General features: G+C 43.1%; 2 protein-coding genes across 4 annotated transcripts in view; both read left to right on the top strand.

Moving 5' to 3' along the window:
- Window positions 1-11,116, top strand: part of LOC101063628 (protocadherin beta-16-like) — a 133,834-nt gene that overhangs the window by 49,627 nt on the left and 73,091 nt on the right. The window contains exon 1 of one of the 3 annotated variants that reach the window (XM_029847728.1): window positions 4,573-7,342. The exons of 1 other annotated variant lie outside the window; for it this stretch is intronic. In XM_029847728.1, coding sequence (XP_029703588.1) covers window positions 4,931-7,342 — 2,412 coding nt within the window. In that variant the 5' untranslated portion in view covers window positions 4,573-4,930. Of the gene's footprint in view, window positions 1-4,572; window positions 7,343-7,435; window positions 10,503-11,116 lie in introns of those variants that run through there. One more of the 3 variants, XM_029847727.1, reaches the window with a different exon arrangement.
- LOC101066911 (protocadherin-3-like) lies at window positions 1,302-4,542 on the top strand. The gene is made up of 2 exons (XM_029847755.1): window positions 1,302-2,204; window positions 3,492-4,542. Exons 1-2 carry the CDS (start codon window positions 1,838-1,840, stop codon window positions 4,283-4,285), a joined length of 1,161 nt encoding a protein of 386 aa, XP_029703615.1. The 5' UTR covers window positions 1,302-1,837; the 3' UTR covers window positions 4,286-4,542.

The raw sequence follows: 11,116 nt of genomic DNA, 5'->3' as shown, positions 1-11,116 counted from the left end.
CGAATTTTATTTCAATTAATGCAGACAGCGGAACGATACATGCACTGCGCTCGTTTGACTATGAACAGATCAAAGAGCTGGTTTTTACGGTCAAAGCTCAGGACGGAGGTTCTCCTCCTCTCAGCAGCAACGTGAGTGTGAAACTCCTGATCCAGGACCAGAACGATAACCCCCCTCAGGTTCTGTACCCGGTCCAGACTGGAGGCTCTATGGTGGCTGAAATGGTGCCTCGTTCAGCAGATGTGGGCTACCTGGTGACTAAAGTGGTGGCTGTTGATGTGGACTCTGGACAGAATGCCTGGCTCTCCTATAAACTGCAGAAAGCCACAGACAGGGCCCTGTTTGAAGTGGGCCTCCAGAACGGAGAGATCAGAACCATCCGCCAAGTGTCTGATAAAGATGCCGTCAAACAAAGACTGAGTGTTATCGTGGAGGACAACGGGCAGCCCTCTCGTTCAGCTACAGTCATTGTGAACGTGGCGGTGGCCGACAGCTTCCCTGAAGTGCTGTCAGAGTTCACTGACTTTGCACACGACAAGGAGTACAATGACAACCTGACTTTTTACTTAGTCTTGGCTTTGGCTGTGGTCTCCTTCCTCTTCATCACCTGTTTAGTGGTTATTATATCAGTCAAGATCTACAGGTGGAGACAGTCTCGCATCCTGTATCACTCCAGTCTGCCTGTCATTCCATATTATCCACCACGTTACTCAGACACTTTGGGGACAGGGACTCTCCAACACGTGTACAACTACGAGGTGTGCAGGACCACTGACTCCAGAAAGAGTGACATGAAAACTATGCAGCCAATGAGTCAAAGTTTGATGAGTGTGGATGGAGCTGAGACTGATGCTGTGCCGTTGGAAAAACAACCGTCATTCAACACTTCTCAAATGTCCACTTTGGTAAGTGATGTGAAGTTTCCTAATATCCCCTAAGCTGCTTCAGTTTGGTTTCATTATTTGTAATTTGTATTTGATGAAATGGGACCTTGCTGGTTTCTTCCTCCTGCCTTCCTGCAACTCAGTGCTGCTTTTGAGTGTCCCGTTAACGCTGTCCATGGTGCTGAACCCTTCTGAGAGATGATTATTTAAAATTGTGAATTAATGACAAGTACTTTACCTATTTCCTAAATAATGAAATATGTACATGATTAGGTTTTGATCATGCATTGGCTATTAATACAGTATTTCTTTTTACAGTTTCTATCGAAATGTATTGCTGTTTTAATACATTTTCTTGAAGTCCAAAGCTAAAGCATACTATATTCAAATTTGATTAATTAAAATTTAACAAAACGCATGTTCTTGGGAAAACTAGCACAAATTATTCACATATATTTTTTCCATTATATTTTTTTCCTTGTCTACCTGTTTTGATTTTATAAATAATACAGAAGTACATTTTTGATTCAGCTGTGGTTCAGTGTTGTTCTTAATGTTTTTAATTATTTTATTATGCTCACTGCACCGCACCGTATGCAACACAACGTGACAATACCTTTAAACATGTATTTATCTATTCATTCAACCTTATCACGATATGTAAGGGTTTAATATAAAATGATAGTTACGACAGGCAGTTTAATATCCTTATGGCAGACATTACCATAGATGGGCTCTGAGCGCCGCTGTTGATACATGGCTGAGTTAATAACGCGTCAGCAGCGCAGCAGTCCTCCCTTTTAATGCAGTTCACTGTTCACTGCTGGAAAACACGACAAGATTCGTCGTCACCATCGAACGTTTGTCTCTTTTGCGGAGTTTTTGTGAGGAAAAGGCGCATTTTTTCTCTAAGTGGATGTCATTACGCCAGGTTTACTTTGAATTGAATCATCATGGGATTAAAAATGGATTGTTCGTGGATCAACGTTCGCAAAGGCCGATGGCAACAACTGATCGTCATTGTTTGTCTGTACAAGCTGATCTTGGTGGCTGGGCAGGCTCGATATTCCGTTCCGGAGGAGCAGGCGGTGGGATCTGTGGTCGGGAACATTGCTAGAGATTTAGGTGTGGATGTATCGAGGCTTGTGACAGGTAACGCTCGTATTATTGCAAAAGGAGGGCGACAATTTGTGGATTTGAACAAAGACAAAGGCACCCTGGTTATAAAAGAGCGGATCGACCGAGAAGAGCTGTGTGGAAAGACGACGCCCTGTAGTTTCAGTTTTGAGCTGATTTTAGAAAACCCCATCCAGCTTTATCGAGTAACAGTCGAGGTAATAGATGTGAACGACAACAGCCCGTCTTTCCCGAAAGAAGAAATCCATTTGAAAATCGTAGAAAATGCTGCTTCAGGGACGCGTTTCTCTTTGGAGAGCGCAGACGACCCGGACGTCGGTGTTAATGAGATTCAGAAATACCTTCTTAGACCTTCAGATCATTTCAAATTGGAAGTGCACAGCCAGCCGGATGGTGAAAAATTTATTGAAATGGTTTTACAGAACGCGTTAGACCGAGAGAAACAGGAGACGCACACACTGGTGCTGATTGGTTCAGATGGAGGAGAGCCGCGCAGATCAGGGACAGTTCGCATCCACATTACTGTGCTAGATGCTAATGATAATGCTCCTGTGTGTAGCCAACCTGTTTATAAAGCTGATATCAAGGAGAATTCCGCCGAAGGAACTGTTGTAACTACGGTTAAGGCAAATGACGCAGATACCGGTGCAAACGGGGAGGTGTCTTACTCAATAGCGCACGTAGCACGAGAGGCGAAGCGGCTATTTGAAGTAAATTCTGTGACCGGAGAGATTAAAGTTGTGGGTAAATTAGATTTTGAAAAATCCAAAACGTATCAGTTAAACGTCCAGGCCAGTGATCACGGGGGATATACAGACACGTGCAAAGTGATTATTCAGATTATTGATGAGAATGACAACATTCCCACAATACAGATGATGTCATTCACTCATTCCATATCAGAGGATTCTCCTCCAGGAACAACTATAGCTGTTGTCAACGTTGATGATGCTGATTCTGAGCGCAACGGTGTTGTGAAGTGCTCCATTAACTCTGACGTACCTTTCAAAATGGAGTCTTCATTAACAGGCTATTACTCCATAGTGACGGAAACATTCCTGGATAGAGAGAGTGTTCCCGAATACAATATCACTATAACTGTCTCTGACCAAGGCTCTCCACCTCTGTCAAACACTAAGAATATCAATGTGAAAGTCTCGGATGTGAATGACAGTCCACCAAAGTTTGATCAGGCAGAATACAGCAAAACTCTTCCTGAAAACAACTCTCCTGGATTTTCTGTGTTTGCGATCAGCGCTACAGATGCAGACTGGGGTCAAAATGCTCGCGTGTCTTACTTTCTAGAAGAGAAAGAGATTAATGGGATTGCTGTGTCGACCTTAGTCTCTGTAAATTCAGAAAATGGAGTCATTCATGCAGTAAGATCGTTTGATTATGAGCAAATCAAGTGGTTTGAGTTTAATGTGACTGCTCGTGATGCTGGATCCCCTCCGCTCAGCTCAATGGCTACAGTGAAAATCTTAATCCAGGACCAGAACGATAACCCCCCTCAAGTTCTGTACCCGGTCCAGACTGGAGGCTCTATGGTGGCTGAAATGGTGCCTCGTTCAGCAGATGTGGGCTACCTGGTGACTAAAGTGGTGGCTGTTGATGTGGACTCTGGACAGAATGCCTGGCTCTCCTATAAACTGCAGAAAGCCACAGACAGGGCCCTGTTTGAAGTGGGCCTCCAGAATGGAGAGATCAGAACCATCCGCCAAGTGACTGATAAAGATGCCGTCAAACAAAGACTGAGTGTTATCGTGGAGGACAACGGGCAGCCCTCTCGTTCAGCTACAGTCATTGTGAACGTGGCGGTGGCCGACAGCTTCCCTGAAGTGCTGTCAGAGTTCACTGACTTTGCACACGACAAGGAGTACAATGACAACCTGACTTTTTACTTAGTCTTGGCTTTGGCTGTGGTCTCCTTCCTCTTCATCACCTGTTTAGTGGTTATTATATCAGTCAAGATCTACAGGTGGAGACAGTCTCGCATCCTGTATCACTCCAGTCTGCCTGTCATTCCATATTATCCACCACGTTACTCAGACACTTTGGGGACAGGGACTCTCCAACACGTGTACAACTACGAGGTGTGCAGGACCACTGACTCCAGAAAGAGTGACTGTAAGTTTGGCAGAGCTGCTAGTCAGAACGTGCTGATAATGGACCCCAGTTCTACAGGAACCATGCAGAGGATTCAGAGTGAAAAGAGCATCCTGGATGAACCAGACTCTCCTCTAGAGGTTCGTTTTTCTATTTAATACTTGAGTGATTATTTTTAAGTTACAGTTTTATTAGTTTGTCAAGTTATGTAAACTACATCTTGTCACTGACAGCAAAAATAGATATATATAATTAAATCTCAGAGACCATTTCCAGTTCAACTATGGACTGTATATCTGTACAGAATTCTATTGATTTGTTTGGTCATTCTTAGTTCCACTCAGGAGTCGTGCTGAATTTAGCGCATGTGTGGACCTATTTTTTTAGTTCTATACTTATAAGGGGATTTTATTTATTTAAATATGATCCAGTAAAATTCTATTTTCATTCATTTATTTGGACATTTATTTGTCGTCTGCCTTATGGTTTATCATTATTATTTATCCATTTTTACTGCTGATATTAGTTGTGCATTTTTCAGACACATGTTATTTCTACATTTGACTCTGAGGGCCGCTGTTGGTCTTCAATACACAGATAAAGCTCTTTTTATTTTTTTGGTTTTTTTCACTTACGCCTCCCTGATTGTCGTCGTTTTCCGTGAGCTGGAGAGTCTCTCTCACATTCAGTCGCTGCAGCTCGGTGGATTTTAAATACAAAAGAGGGGATACACAGGATTTTCCTTTTTGCATTTTTGCTTTAGGAATACATTCAATGCACATTTGACTGAACTACTTCGAGACATGGAAATTTTCAGGCATGAACGCGCGATGCAATGGCAAGTACAGGCCTACGTCATTGTCTTTGTCATAGGTAGCGCAATATGCCAGATCCGCTATTCTGTTCCAGAGGAGATGAGAAAGGGCTCTTTCGTAGGAAACGTGGCCGAAGATTTAGGCATCGATGCAAAAAGACTGAAAGCGGGCAGCGGCCGAATTGTCAGCGGAGAAAGCAGCGAGTACATCAGACTGGACGCAGACAAAGGGATTCTCGTCGTGGGGGACAGAATCGACAGAGAGAAGCTTTGCGGTCAGGCGTCTCCCTGTAGCTTCAATTTTGAAATGATTTTGACGAATCCAATGCAGCTCCATAGCGTCGTAGTTGAAGTGCTGGACGTCAACGATAATGCGCCCGTGTTTCATGAGAAGGAAGTGCACATCGAAATTGTAGAAAATGCTCTTTTAGGAACGGAAATACTGCAGGAGAGCGCGACTGATCCTGATGTTGGCATCAACGCTTTGCAAGGCTATACATTGCACCCGACCACTCACTTTAACATCAAGGTCGTGTCCAGCCCGAACGGCCATAAATACGCACAGCTGTACCTCTCTAACGCGCTGGACCGAGAGAAGGAGGACAAGCTGCTTCTCACGCTGACTGCTGTGGATGGGGGCGAGCCACAGAAGTCAGGGACTCTGAAAATACATGTCACTGTGCTAGATAATAACGACAATGCCCCGATTTTTGCGCAATCGAATTTTAAAGCGTCGGTCAAAGAAAATGTTCCCAAAGGAACCTTAGTGGTGAAGCTCAGCGCGACAGATGCAGATGAAGGCATGAACGGGCGAGTCACCTACCATTTTAATCGCATGTCTAATAATGTGGCTGAATTGTTTTATCTGGATGAGCAGAGCGGGGATTTGAAAGTAAACGGTAGGATTGATTATGAAGAGAATAAGATTTATGAGATTGGCGTGCAGGCTAAAGATCAAGGTGGGCAAAGCACATCGACCAAAGTGACTATTGAAGTGGTGGACGTTAATGACAATGCACCAGTGATAACACTAACCTCCTTTTCCAATACCATCCCTGAGGATTCTCCCAGTGGAACTACTGTAGCCATTATACACGTTAAAGATGTGGATTCTGGCAAAAATGGTAAAGTACAATGCTCATTAAAAAGTGATATTCCATTCCAAATTCACTCATCTCTGAAGAATTATTATACTCTGGTGACAAATGGTGTGTTTGATAGGGAGCGTAACCCTGAATATAATATTACTTTCATCGCTACAGATGAAGGTAGCCCACCACTCTCGAGTAATACAACATTAACACTTAAATTGTCAGATGTCAATGATAATGCACCAGTTTTTGAAAATAATTATTATGTAGCTCATATCATTGAAAATAATTCTCCTGGATTGTCTGTGTTTTCAGTGAAAGCGCACGACTCTGACTTTGGGCAGAATGCTCGTGTGTCTTACCTGCTTATCGATTCTCAGGTCAATGGAAATCCTATATCCACATATATATCTGTGAATGCAGAAACTGGAGATATCCAGGCAATTCGATCATTTGACTTTGAGCAAATCAAATCCCTGAGTATTTTAGTGAAAGGCCAAGATGGAGGCTCTCCACCATTAAGCAGCAACACTACTGTAAACTTGAATATTCAAGATCAGAACGATAACCCTCCTCAGGTTCTGTACCCGGTCCAGACTGGAGGCTCTATGGTGGCTGAAATGGTGCCTCGTTCAGCAGATGTGGGCTACCTGGTGACTAAAGTGGTGGCTGTTGATGTGGACTCTGGACAGAATGCCTGGCTCTCCTATAAACTGCAGAAAGCCACAGACAGGGCCCTGTTTGAAGTGGGCCTCCAGAATGGAGAGATCAGAACCATCCGCCAAGTGTCTGATAAAGATGCTGTCAAACAAAGACTGAGTGTTATCGTGGAGGACAACGGGCAGCCCTCTCGTTCAGCTACAGTCATTGTGAACGTGGCGGTGGCCGACAGCTTCCCTGAAGTGCTGTCAGAGTTCACTGACTTTGCACACGACAAGGAGTACAATGACAACCTGACTTTTTACTTAGTCTTGGCTTTGGCTGTGGTCTCCTTCCTCTTCATCACCTGTTTAGTGGTTATTATATCAGTCAAGATCTACAGGTGGAGACAGTCTCGCATCCTGTATCACTCCAGTCTGCCTGTCATTCCATATTATCCACCACGTTACTCAGACACTTTGGGGACAGGGACTCTCCAACACGTGTACAACTACGAGGTGTGCAGGACCACTGACTCCAGAAAGAGTGACTGTAAGTTTGGCAGAGCTGCTAGTCAGAACGTGCTGATAATGGACCCCAGTTCTACAGGAACCATGCAGAGGATTCAGAGTGAAAAGAGCATCCTGGATGAACAACACTCTCCTCTAGAGGTGAGGGCTTTAACATTTTAATATAAAATGTTCAGGTTGCTTTGTATTTCTCCTGTCGTCATATTTTCTCCATCAAATACTGGAAATACACAAAGCTTAGAACTGAGGCTGATTGCACTATTTATTTATTTATTTATTTATTTATTTATTTATTTATTTATGTATTTATTCAGGCATTTACTTGGTGGTATCAGGTTGTGTTGACTTTCATTTTACTGTTTTGGTTGCACTTCTGCACCTGGGTTTGACATGTGATCCTGCTGTATTGGTTCATGCATTGAGATGTTCCCAGCTGATTTCCTGAGGAGATGGTGAAAGTGGAACGTTTACTGTTTCTGGTTCTTCTTCAACACGTTTTTACCGATGTGTTAATCGAAATAATTGGATATCTTTGATTTTTCTTTGTATTTTAAAGTCCAGTATTATCTTAGAGAAATATGATATTCTCAGTTCTATATTTAAGTATTTTCTGAAGTAACCTCGTTTGTGCACGCGTATGGGTTCATGATGTTCATGATTTGGACAGTAAGGGACGCTGTCGGTCAGTGTAACACAGCTTTCAGTCTTGACGCGCTGCAGGCACAGCCCTTACTTCCCCGTTTATATTGGAGAGAACGCAGCCTTTGACTGCAAACATTCGTCAAGCGAGCAGCTGAAAAGCAAAAGGATTTCTATTTTTTTCTGATACGTGGATCAGCATTACCAGGAACTTAATATGGGATTCTTTATTCCGTGTGCAATGGCGTTGGGAAACTCGTCTTTTTGTCCTAAATTGCGCAGCAGGTCAGTGTGGACGACTCTCCTTTTCTTCTGCTCGCTCATTCAGAGTGCCGTTTGCCAGATCAGATATACGATTCCAGAGGAGCTGAAAAGGGGCTCTCTTATAGGTAATGTAGCGCAGGATCTTGGCTTGGATATACAAAGATTGCGGTCGGGTCGAGCTCGCATCCTGACCAGACAAAGCATCCAGTACACCGAGCTCAAAACAGACAAAGGCATTTTAGTCGTGAACGAGAAAATAGACCGAGAGAAGCTTTGTGGGGACGTCACGCCGTGTAGCTTCAGCTTTGAGGTGATCTTGGAAAATCCCATGGAGCTGCACCGGTTAACTGTGGAAATAACAGACATAAATGACAATGCCCCGACGTTTAGAAAGGAGGAAATTAAATTCGAAATCAGCGAATCGGCAACACTGGGGTCGCGTTTTTTGCTGCCCAGCGCGGAGGATGCAGACGTAGGCAGCAACGATATCCAGAAATATATCCTCAGTACGAATGACATATTCGGTTTGAAGCAACATTCCAGTCCAGATGGTCGAAAATATGCCGAGATGGTCCTAGAGAAGCCGTTAGACAGAGAAAGCGAGCCGAGATTGTCTCTGAAGCTCATCGCTGTTGATGGCGGGGCGCCGCATAAATCTGGTACAGTAAACATCGAAATAACGGTGCTCGATGCGAATGATAATCCTCCAATTTTTAACCAAACGCTTTACAAGGCTGCTGTTTCTGAGAAGGCATTAAAAGGCACTTATATAACAGCTGTAAATGCCAGTGATGCAGATAGCGGATCAAATTGTCTGATCACCTATAGATTCTCAAACATGAAAGAGCAACTTGCTGACGTATTTCATTTAGACGAGAATACAGGTATCATCACACTAATAGGACAAGTAGATTATGAAAAGGATAAAAAACATGAAGTTATAGTCGAGGCTACGGATAAAGGTGGCCTAACAGATTCAAGTAAAGTAATGATTGAGGTTTTAGACGAGAATGACAATGCGCCAGCCATAAATGTGATGTCATTCTCCAGCACTGTGCCGGAAGATGCGCCTGTAGGGACCACAGTAGCAATAATTAACGTCGTTGACGCAGATTCCGAGCAGAACGGTAAAATAGCTTGTACCACGGACAGTAGCCCCCCTTTTAAAATAAAACCAACCTTAACAAACTACTATGCATTATTGACAGACGCTGGATTTGACAGAGAACTTGTATCACACTATAACATAACTGTAAAAGCAACTGATTCCGGCGCACCTGCCTTGACAAGCAAAACAATTTTACAGCTGAGGATTTCTGATATAAATGACAATGCCCCAATATTTGATAAAAGTAGCTATGTGACTCCGGTTACAGAAAATAATCCCCCCGGAATTTCTATATTTACTGTCAGGGCTCACGATGTTGACTGGGATCAAAACGCGAGAATATCATACTTATTGGAAGAAAGTGACATCAGTGGAAGTCCGACGTCATCTTTCATATCAATAAACAGTGAAACTGGAGTCGTCCATGCTGTGCGCTCATTTGATTTTGAACAACTTAAAGAACTGCAGCTCGTTGTTAAGGCTCAGGATGGAGGTTCTCCTCCACTCAGCAGCAACGTGAGCGTTAAAATACTGATCCAGGACCAGAACGATAACCCCCCTCAGGTTCTGTACCCGGTCCAGTCTGGAGGTTCTATGGTGGCTGAAATGGTGCCTCGTTCAGCAGATGTGGGCTACCTGGTGACTAAAGTGGTGGCTGTTGATGTGGACTCTGGACAGAATGCCTGGCTCTCCTATAAACTGCAGAAAGCCACAGACAGGGCCCTGTTTGAAGTGGGCCTCCAGAATGGAGAGATCAGAACCATCCGCCAAGTGTCTGATAAAGATGCCGTCAAACAAAGACTGAGTGTTATCGTGGAGGACAACGGGCAGCCCTCTCGTTCAGCTACAGTCATTGTGAACGTGGCGGTGGCCGACAGCTTCCCTGAAGTGCTGTCAGAGTTCACTGACTTTGCTCACGACAAGGAGTACAATGACAACCTGACTTTTTACTTAGTCTTGGCTTTGGCTGTGGTCTCCTTCCTCTTCATCACCTGTTTAGTGGTTATTATATCAGTCAAGATCTACAGGTGGAGACAGTCTCGCATCCTGTATCACTCCAGTCTGCCTGTCATTCCATATTATCCACCACGTTACTCAGACACTTTGGGGACAGGGACTCTCCAACACGTGTACAACTATGAGGTGTGCAGGACCACTGACTCCAGAAAGAGTGACATGAAAACTATGCAGCCAATGAGTCAAAGTTTGGTGAGTGTTGATGGAGCTGAGGCTGATGCTGTGCAGTTGGAAAAACAACCGTCATTCAACATTTCTCAAATGTCAACCTTGGTAAGTGATGTGAAGTTTCCCAATAATCCTTAATCTGCTTCAGTTTTGTTTAACTGTGTGTGATATGAATGTGTTAAAATGTGACACTGCTGATATTTGCTTCCTGCCTTCCAATGAGTCGTCTGTTACCTCTGTCCATGGTACTGAAACTTTCAAACAAAACTCTATTTAATGTTGTGTTTTAATGGCACACGCTCTCTTCATACTATAAAGAATTAAATGAATAAATAGATAAATACATAAATGATGTATATTCATTAATTATATATTTATAGATATGGAAAATGTATCTATAATATATATATATTTATTCAGAATTAATTCCGTGGTGTTGTTTTTATTGTGCTTTTTTGTAGCTATGCTATAAAGTTTAATTATTACATTTTGATTTTATTTCTTACATTTTGGACTTTAGAATATAAGCACAAAATATTTACATACTTCTTCTTTTTACATATTTTTTGTCTAGTCGACCTGCTTTTGTCTTCATTAGTCTGGCGGAAATTGAGTTATTGTCACTCTTGTGTTTACTGTTGTGCTGAAAGTTTTCATTTTATGAGTTGTTTTGTTATTGCCCACTCGCCCAATTGGAGGGCATAATTGATCGCGTATTT

The sequence above is a fragment of the Takifugu rubripes genome, chromosome 14 (genome assembly GCF_901000725.2).
Source record: "Takifugu rubripes chromosome 14, fTakRub1.2, whole genome shotgun sequence".
NCBI classification, from domain to species: Eukaryota; Metazoa; Chordata; class Actinopteri; order Tetraodontiformes; family Tetraodontidae; genus Takifugu; species Takifugu rubripes.
The sequence above is the reverse complement of the archived record's forward strand: the minus strand, read 5'-3'. Positions and strand labels throughout refer to the sequence as shown.